Source organism: Pygocentrus nattereri, chromosome 16 (genome assembly GCF_015220715.1).
Source record: "Pygocentrus nattereri isolate fPygNat1 chromosome 16, fPygNat1.pri, whole genome shotgun sequence".
NCBI lineage: Eukaryota > Metazoa > Chordata > Actinopteri > Characiformes > Serrasalmidae > Pygocentrus > Pygocentrus nattereri.
In genome coordinates, this window is record NC_051226.1 from 8582341 (window position 1) to 8592815 (window position 10475).

A 10475-nucleotide genomic window follows, 5' to 3' on the forward strand; every position below is an offset into this window, starting at 1 on the left:
TTAAGAGAAGTAAACGTAAAATTTTATTTACTCACTCTGTACATGATGGGTCATACCAGCAAGGGTGTTAACCATGGGAAATATTAACACATGTAAATGGTATAAGAAAATAAAAAGGCACAAGTTTCCATTTTCAACTAAGGAGACCATGTGGATATTTACTAATGAAAAACAATGGCACAGTAATACTGTTAACGTCATTAAAAAAGGAAACATTTTGAAAACTTAAATTATTTGAGCACTTTTGAAAGGACTGGGGTATTGCTTGATAACGATTAGCCTAAAATTGACGCCAGGAGAGGAGAAACTATGAATAGGTTTATTTCACTGATGCAAGTGAAAAAAACAAGAAGAAAACAAAATGACACAAAGCAGCATTAGACCTAAGAGGGAAGAAACCTCTTGGCCAGGAGGTCATGCACAGAGGCCACCAGCAGGCATTTTATCCCTTTTTAGAAAACCACCTTCGGTTAAAGATTTTACAACAGTTTATTTCAAACACACAGTAAACGCTCGATTCAACGGCTTAAGAACAAAATCCAGGGCTGAATGCTGTTATTACTACACTAAATTAAAAATTTTACAAATGAGAAAATTACATATTGTATGTAGACTATTGTTTAGTAGAGGTGATACTAAAGTCTTCTGACAGTGGGGGTAAACAGTGGGGGGCAAAAAGGCAAGGCAGAAAGCAGTGTTCCTCAAAGACCAAATCCAATTCTCAAAGGGTGCATATACTACCTCATGATTGCTTGTGCGAATGTTCCTGCTTGCATGAAAGGCATAGATTAGGTGGCGATTTCATTATATTCCAAACATACTCTCACCAAATTATTGTGATAAGACTCACAGCTAAGCCCTTCACCATTCTAAAGTTAAAGCCTCCAAGCCACAACCTTTACATTACACTACACCTGATATTTACAGATCTTGTGTTATTATGGCACAAATGAAAAGGCTACGACCGTAGACTAGTTCCACATACTCTACTCGTCAGGAAACAAAGTAGCACTGAAAGTCTGCAACTAGACTGCTTGACACACAAAGATGAATGAAAAAGAATATTTTCACTTAAAAGAACCCGTCACTGCAAGACTGAAACCTCTCATCATTCAGAGCTGTTCATAAATCTGTTACTCTATGTAGCAGGGACCAATCAGTCTCACAAGGGTTCAGCTTTACACAGGGGAAGGGTGTGTAAGTTAAGGGCTGGCAACAGCACGTGTACTCCAGAGGGTTTACTCATCTGCTTCTCACTTTGAAGAATGTCTATTCCCTTTCTTTTTTAACAAAATGTATTCTCTCAAATATGTTTGGTATGCAAACAGTCAAAGCTAGCTTTTCAATTTATTATTAAAAAAAAAAAAAAAAAGGGCAAGAAAGACTAGGCGTCACAGAGTGAGCCACAGCTCTCGCATCTCACCTTGGCACAGGGACAGATGGCCGACAGCATGGGACTAATAGGACATTTAGGGCAGACAAAAATACTGATTCACCAGTAACCAGGGAGAGAGATTAAGAACGGTTTGAGTTTGGAGCTGTAAACAGTCAAAAGCCGCGCAAATGGTATGCTCGAGAGACACGCTGTGGCAGAGCCTCAAGCAGGCAAGCGCGATTCAGATGACGACGACGTAGGGCAGTCAGCAGGTTGAGAGAGTGCTGACAGTACAAGACCCAGGTCATTCACTCTCATCTGGGTTTTGGGAATCCAATATTTTCACGTGGGTGAACGGGAACAAGCCTCTCCGGCCATTTACTTCACCTTCCCACTGACCACTGATGTTCATCCGTGTCACTTTCACAATGTCGCCCACCTGTGGAAACAGGAGAAGAGGAATGAATTACTCAAAATTAGATGTTTTCATTATCATGTGCTTTCCACTAACCTACAAGTTGTGATTCCTGCTTCCTAGAACATTCAGGACGGCACAGACAAATGGTAACCTCAGATTGGGCTCTCTCCTCACTTCTCAATCAACTAAAGACATAACCCACTCAACCCAACCCAAGTATCAGCCAAATTATAACATCTTTACATTTTGGGATAAAGACCTAGGGACCTAAATTCTCTGGGTTGAAAAAAATCTGCAACCCTTACAAAAAGTTACAACTACTTTTGTACAACGTACAATTACATTTCAACACCAAACATATTTTTAAGTACTGTTTATTGAATCAACACTCATGATGCCCACAACAGAAACACTTGCTGGGGAGACTTGTTTTTCACCCTGACGGCTGCCGATTCAAATATAAACCATATATATAATAAACGTCATTACACACTGCACTCAAACAAGACACACTTAAAACACATGGCATAACACAACCCAGAAGGGACTGCATTCTTGAAGAAAACAGATCCAAAAATAGTTGCTCTAATTTCAAGCTTTCTGCTTTAGACCAGGACACACTGGAGTGCACACAGAAGTTAAAAGAAAAATAATGCAGGGCTGAAACCACACACAACAGACTGAATTACTAGATCTTAAATATTTGTACAAGCTTTTAATTTTACCTGTCCAGGTTTAGTCAACACAAACTGCATCATATAGATAGAGGTTTTCCTGTTTCATGACAAAGACTCTACAAGATGATAACCACCAAACACCCCTCAAATAAAGCCCCACATTTTTTTTTAATCAGTGTCTCATCAGACAAACAGTCATCCCTTTAGAGGGTAATGTGTCTATTTAGCGCACCATTCCCAGACAACTCAAAACAGTTGCAGCATTTATTCCCTTGGCCTTTAGTTTTGTAGCACCTTGACGCTGTCTGCCAAGAAACATCACTACAGCGGTAATTTGTCAAAAAAGACAAAAGTAGTTTTGTTAAAATGTTTTGCATCAGAATTATGATAAATAAGGTAAAAAAAACTAAACCAATAGGAGGCATTTATTTGTCCACTATATTAGAAATAAAAATGGAAATATTAAGCAAATATTCTCAGCAATGACTCATGTAGTGCATGGCCTACTCATAGCCAGGTATACGACAAAGATTGAGTAAATTGGGAATGAGGGCAGACTGGTGAACATAAATAATGAAAATAATGAAAATAATGAAAAAGGTTTTGAGGTCACTTTACCTGAGATTTTATTTTAAGAAACTAAATATTTTCTTTTTATATTTCTCAAAGGAAAGTATTTATCAAAGCGGTCCAAGTTGCATCATGTTAGACTTCTTCTGGCCAAAATCAAGTCCCAAGAGAAACACACACTTGTAGCTATGATTCATTTTCGGCCACTTACTTAAATCACTTCCTAATGTTGGTAGGAGCAGAAATCTGTCTTCTTTTTATTGACTGAACTGGAACAGGGGGAGAGGAACTGGAACTTGCGAGGCAAGACGACAGCCAGGCAGAAAGAATGGAATCCCACTCAGCACTCAAGCCAACTAGTCCTGAACTTGTTTTATAGCAGTAAAGCATTGCCTTCATCACGATTCAAAACATTCCATGCTACAAGGAAGCTTTTCTTGCTTATTTAGAAATACATTTGATATTCATTTTGAAAAGTTGAGCAAAAAATAACAATATTTCACAGAAGCCAGAAGCAAATACCATTCCTGTTAGTAAATAAAATATTACAGCCAGTGCTAGCAGTGCAGAGCAATAAAATGACTATCCAACCACTCGTACTTCAACTTATATTTTGAGAAGTTAACTTTTCATTTAAGCAGCACCCAAAACTAAAATCCTTTTAGTTTGCTGTAGCTTTGCTACGTAGCTATTACTTTAAACAGCCATATGAAAATTATACATAAGTAGGAACAAAAAGCAGTGAGAGCAGATGGAGGAAGCAGAACAACCATCGATATGACTGGTCAAAGGACCTGGATTGGTATATTAGCTTTTCCACATCATAATTAATTTGCATAAGGTTAAGAATTTCTCAGCTTGACACTGTCGCACGGCACCTGCCCATCACCAGTGTCAGATATGGTGCAGACTTCCTGACAGATTTGTAGGCTGCTAGCATGATAGACAGACATTAAAACCAAATGTACACCAGAAGAGGCTACGGGGTCAAATTCATAGGGTCGATATATAATAGGCCACATTAGGAACGAGGGCCGAACAGTAGGCTTCGCTCTTTATGAGGATGCACTCCTGGGAATCGGGCTGATATCTAATATTTTTAATGTGAATATCTGCTGATGCTGATGCATGAGCATTACGATGGTACTTTGCCTGGGTTAGCATTACAGAGAAATGTATTTCTCTAGGACTACAAATAGAGTAAAAGCAATCAAATGTAGATATTTAAACGCAGTGGTGTTGCCTTAACACTCTGCTCTTCTGCAGTGCAATAAACACTTTATCAAAAAAATCTGTCCATTGGAGTTTTTTCTTTTTTAAACAATCATCTGCCAATATCAACATGATTCTGATATTACCGTGCATCCCTGCACTTTTTCATGACATTACAATAGGATTCAACAGAAAACCAAAAAATAAAAAAATAAAAATAAACATGCTGTGTGTGGTGTGATTTTTGGAGGTCATTCTTGCTGTGTGATACAATGTCTTGTCAAATTTTTATACAAAAACTTACATACAGAATGCACAGGTTTATGTATGCGTAATACAACGCAATCAGTATTTCTAGTTGAGAATCCAAATATTGCCAGGCAGGGAACAACAGTGAATCTCGGCTTGACTAACAATATCTTAGGGAAAATGATTTTGATCCTTTAAGCTAAAAGACTCCTGAGCTACCCACAAAAACAAAAATCTCTTTTCAACACATCACTGCACCTTTAATAGTCTCATCAGAAAGGGCCCAACTGACGAGTCCCCAAGACTGGTATGATTAGGAACATTCATGTTTCCTTTAAGTTGTGCAGTAAAAACCTCTGGAGATTTTATAGCACACTGTGCAATGCTACCGTCAACATTCAGCTTCAACTGGTACGCCACACTCAGACATTAGAGTCTCAGATCCTGTTGCCTGTTATTTTTAACACTTTAACTTCCCGTTAGGTAATTATCACTTCTAGAGGACAGCTTGAGAACGAAAAGCTGAAATACACCTTCAATTATGACTACAACCTGTGATGCTCTGAAATCATGTTATTTGTAGGGAATAATGGATAAAGAACCTACCTCTAGCGCTAAGGCGGTCTTGTCATAAGCACAGGGCACCCGTTTCTGGATGGCTCTGGCCATAATGGGCCCATTCTGCATGGAGGGCAGTGGGTTGATGACAGCACCAGGTGTACCAGAGGGTAAAGGAGATGGTGTTTGAGGCTGAGCATAGGCATGTGCAGGCTCAGGGATACCATAGCTGTTAGAGTTGCGGGCACCATGGCCTGGCTGCCCAGGATGGGGCGATGGCCTGACCAGCTTTTCAACATAGGGTACAGGAATCATACCAACACGCCCTTCATTGTTCTTGGCACTCCACCACTGCTCCTCAGGCTTGTCCAGGATAATCAGGATCTCACCCTTCTTGAAAGGAAGGTCCTCTGCATCACTGCCAGTGAAGTCATAAAGAGTCCGCACATACTCCGAATTCTCATCTCTGGGTCCACCGATTGTCTGAATAGGACCAGTGGTTAGAGCTGTGTTGGGGTACCTGTTGAAACAAAATAAAGCTGACAAACAGACAGGCACAAAGCTAAAATCTCATTTAACCTCATTGCTTCCATACGTAGAGGTGGTGCATAAATTAGAAATTTGACAACATATTGTATCGTATCACAGTGTCATTTTGCATCGTTGTATCGTGATGCGCACGTTAGAGCTTGTGGCTGACGTATTATCTTGGGGTTACACATCAGATTGTGGCTACAAAAGCAGATTGTGAGGCTAGGAGAGCTTTTATTTCAAATATACTTTTCTAACGAACTAAAACATTAACACAATTAAGGTCACATTTCTAGCCAGTCCTATTCAAATCAAAACACCGCTCTATCCTCGAATGAGTTTTGTGAATCGTTGTGCCCTGATTATGAGTATATGTATCAGGTCAATATCAACGGACTGGGAGGGGGGATGAATCCAATCAATTACTCTGCCAAATTAATCCTGAAATGCCAGAGTCTCGCTCTGTGTAATGTGATGCTGTTTCTTCTTGTGGGGTTGTAAAGCATTTGAGAAGTTTGAGCCTGACAGCCCACTTTTAGGTGCTCATCTTAAGTGATTTCATTTTTTAAAAGTTTCCATGTTTCAGGCTTAGCGGAAAAATATCTGATGAACATCAATACTGGTCAACACTCAAGTTTTAAATATCAACGCTGGAAAAGAAAATGTGGTGTCATGCCATTTCACGGAATCATGAAATGACTGATCCCATGCTGCCTGTTTTATTGCCACTTCCCAAATAAAAGATTAATATTGTATGTGTATGTGACGTAAGTGTAACAGATCTGTATACTGCCAATAAAGAAATATATATAGAACACAAAGTTTATCAATCTGAATATCACACCACAGCCAATAAGACGTCCTCCTTTGGTGACATACTGCAGTTTACTTCCAGGACTGCATTAACCAGGTCACCGCTGATCAATGGCTGGTGAATGAAGAGCCCATCTGAAGCCAAAATTACACATTAATATAACAGTAAAAACTGTATCGTGCTTTATGAGCACAGATTGGCCAATCTAAGAGACTCCTGATCATTTTTTATTGTGCTCTGCTGAATTAACACATGTAAATAACAGGGGGAAAAACACAGACCTGCCTTTAAATCATGCCACATGCAAATATCACGTGTTTAGCTGCATCTTACAATGAATGAGTTGACAGGTAATCACGTTTTGTCTATAAAGAGCAGCACGAATTTATGCAATGGTAAAGGAATCCACTGTCAAGTGCAAACGTGCTCCTATGACGGCTCTAAGAGGGAAAATAGGTCATAATGTCCACCTCTGCTGTAAGTCTAAGAACACAAATTTCCAGCTATTTTCAGTGAAAACTTATGGGAAAAGGCTCGGAAAACATCACGGTTACAATGGGCCAGTGTAACGCGCTTACCTGGGCGCAGGCTCTATCAAGGTAGTTGTATCCAGGTAATGTATTTTGTAGAACTCCAAAAGCGCGGGCAGATGTTCAAACTCTTGGTCGCCTATCTTGAACCTCTTGCTCGGCAAAGAGTTGATGATATAGTGGGAGACTTTGGAATTCTCGGACACCGACAGCACGTAGTCACCAGGACAGGTGGACGAATCGCGAACCAAAAACATGCCATGCCTCTGTCCCTGTAACCTACTCTGCGCCTCCTGCCTTGAAAGAGACCCGAAATACCAACTGTTTCGGTCCGATGAATCGAACCGCGCCGACGACATGTCTGTCCTGAAATAAATAGACTCGAAGCAACAAACAAAAAAAGGCAACGTATAACTATATAACTAAACAATAAATTAATCCTACACCGTATGGAAAAGGTAAAGGACGCCTATAAAGTGTAAATATGCCCTAACGTTGATGGTTCGGACGCCAAAGAAACGGCGCAACCTGATGTTTCACAGACAGGCTGCGACTGGCACGAACCAACTTTGTTGCATTATAGCTACCATAGCTCTGTTTTTGACGCCGACGAAGGCAATAGTTGTACGTTTCGCCTTGGTTTTAAAAAAAATCAAAAAACAGCCGAACCGTTAGTGACACAAATCAAGAGAAAACCCATTAAAGTTCCCCTTTTTCCGTTCCCTCTTCCGCGAAAGTAGCAGCTAAGCTAGCTAGTTTAAGAAACAATATTAGCCAGCTAGGTTAGCGGTCTCAGCCACTGTCACTTCACGAAAGAGAAAAGGTCGCCATTATACTCTAATAAAAGCCAGTCTACATCACGGTGCCGAGCGACACAAGGCAGACGCGTCCATTAATCAAGTCCTCGCGGAAATTTCAAGGAGAAAAAAGGCACAAAGGGGCGTTTTGTTGCGCTTCTGCTGCGGCTAGCGCGGCTAATCAACACTCCCGACTGACTTCGGTAACGCTAGCTAGCTGTAACAAAAATGGCGGCCTTCAACACGTCTTCACACACACACCAACGAAATCACAAGTTAAGCAGCTGCTTCCTTAAAATATCAAAAACGGTTCCACCGTGAGTGTGTCCCCGGCCGCGTACGCGCGTCTTTGCCCCCGAAAAAGCGACCTAAGCACGGCTTTCTCCGCTGAACTTCGTTTCTCCTTGTTAGTATCAGGCGGCTTCAGCCTTCTCGTCAACCCGCTAGCGCTAGATAGTGAGGTGGAGAAATGGCGTCTAGAGGGCGGGTCTGCTCGCTCCCTCTGCTGCTGCCGCCGCTGCTGCTTCAAAACGAGGAAAAGAGGCAAGTGAGGCGCGGCATTCCTCCCTAAATCACCCTGCTGTAGTTGTGGCGATGATGATTGACAAACCATTAGGAGCTACAGTAGATGCACATGGTGGAGGTGCAGGCCTGGCCTAAACTTGAAAGCCTGCAACGCTTGACCTGCCACTAACACTCTCCACTCCACTTGGTTTAGGTCAACTAGGTTTTAAAAACCTGGGCATCAGGGTCAGTATCGGCTTTGTGTCTACCCAGTTTTAAAACGTGGAGTGGGCCAAGAAAAAGCGTTGCACCCAGGAACTGAAATATTGTCAACATCAGCTGAATGTACCATGATCATGAGCTTTTCATTCTCAGCACTACAAGAAAATGTTCTACAGTGATGATGTAGGATTTCTACAGTGCTGTGTGATGCATCTATGATGATCTAGTACATTTTCACCCCTGTTCCTGTAGTATAGGCTATTTTTTTTCACTAGGAATGATGAAATTGCTTAAAAAATCAATCTTAAACATTTTTAATCTTATTGTTGTTACTTCATTATTATTATTTCCTGAAAGGATGTGTGAGTTATTTCCCGTGAGTTAAGTTTGCACCTTGTTAGAAATTGTAGGAATCATGGACTCTTTCGGGATTTAACACATCAGCCCAAGGAATATAAAACCACTTGAGCACTCGTGGCCTCTTGCCTGTGAAAGTAAACAAGTATTTATAAAGCACACTGTGGTAACACAGGTACACAGATGTGTGACAAATGAGAGAAAACAATCTAAATAAAATGGCTTATTTAGGTGTTGAGCCATTATATGAACCAGAACAACGTCAATGTGCTTTGGCATAGATTCTAAAAGTCTCTGCAGCTATACTGGAGTGAGGAAACATCAGTCTTCTACAACCCCAATTCCAATGAAGTTGGGACGTTGTGTAAGGCATAGATAAAAACAGAATACGATAATTTGCAAATCCTTTTCAACCTATATTCAATTGAATACACTACAAAGACAAGATATTTAATGTTCAAACAGATAAACTTTGTTTTTTGCAAATATTCCCTCATTTTGAATTTGATGCCTGCAACACGTTCCAAAGAAGTTGGGACAGGGGCAACAAAAGACTGGGAAAGTTGAGGAATGCTCAAAAACACCTGTTTGGAACATTCCACAGGTGAACAGGTTGATTGGAAACAGGTGAGTGTCATGATTGGGTATAAAGGGAGCATCCCTGAAAGGCTCAGTCATTCACAAGCAAGGACGGGACAAGGTTCACCACTTTGTGAACAACTGTGTGAGCGATTAGTCCAACAGTTTAAGAACAATGTTTCTCAACATGCAATTGCAAGGAATTTAGGGATTAGATTTCATCATCTACAGTCCATAATATCATCAAAAGATTCAGAGAATCAGGAGAAATCTCTGCAAGTAAGCAGCAAGGCAGAAAACCAACATTGAATGCCCGTGACCTTCAATCCCTGAGATGGCACTGCATTAAAAACCAACGTCATTCTGTAATGGATATTCCCACATGGGCTCAGGAACACTTCATAAGACCACTGTCAGTGAACACAGTTTGTCGCTCCATCTACAAGTGCAAGTTAAAACTCTTCAATGCAAAGCGAAAGCCAGATATCAACAACACCCAGAAACGCCGCCGGCTTCTCTGGGCCCGAGCTCATCTGAGATGGACTGTCGCAAAGTGGAAAAGTGTCCTGTGGTCTGATGAGTCCACATTTCAAATTGTTTTTGGAAATCATGGATGTCGTGTCCTCTGGGCCAAAGAGGAAAAGGACTGTCCGGATTGGTATCAGCGCAAAGTTCAAAAGCCAGCATCTCTGATGGTATGGGGGTGTGTTGGTGCCCATGGATAGGATAACTTGCACATCTGTGAAGGCACCATTAATGCTGAAAGGTACATGCAGGTTTTGGAGCAACATATGCTGCCATCCAAGCAACGTCTTTTTCAGGGACATCCCTGCTTATTTCAGCAAGACAATGCCAAGCCACATTCTGCACGTGTTACAACAGCGTGGCTTTGTAGTAAAAGAGTGCGGGTACTAGACTGGCCTGCCTGCAGTCCAGACCTGTCTCCCATTGAAAATGTGTGGCGCATTATGAAGTGCAAAATATTTGAAAATTAAATATCTTGTCTTTGTAGTGTATTCAATTGAATATAGGTTGAAAAGGATTTGCAAATCATCGTATTGTTTTAATTTATGTTTTACACA

At 40.9% G+C, this 10475-nt stretch overlaps 1 protein-coding gene across 1 annotated transcript; it reads right to left on the reverse strand.

Moving 5' to 3' along the window:
• crkl (v-crk avian sarcoma virus CT10 oncogene homolog-like) lies at positions 1-8420 on the reverse strand. The gene is made up of 3 exons (XM_017714155.2): positions 6983-8420; positions 5108-5579; positions 1-1814 (listed from the first exon to the last, which is right to left on the reverse strand). The coding sequence occupies exons 1-3, from the start codon at positions 7291-7293 to the stop codon at positions 1680-1682; spliced, it is 918 nt and encodes a 305-aa protein (XP_017569644.1). The 5' UTR covers positions 7294-8420; the 3' UTR covers positions 1-1679.
• Positions 8421-10475: the final 2055 nt, after the last annotated feature.

Coding starts and splice junctions, on each gene's coding strand:
- crkl (XM_017714155.2), bottom strand. CDS start 7,293: ATGTCGTCGGCGCGGTTCGATTCATCGGACCGAAACAGTTGGTATTTC. Junction 5,580..6,982: donor TTGATAGAGCCTGCGCCCAG/GTAAGCGCGTTA, acceptor TTGTTTCAACAG/GTACCCCAACACAGCTCTAA. Junction 1,815..5,107: donor AGACCGCCTTAGCGCTAGAG/GTAGGTTCTTTA, acceptor CTGTTTCCACAG/GTGGGCGACATTGTGAAAGT.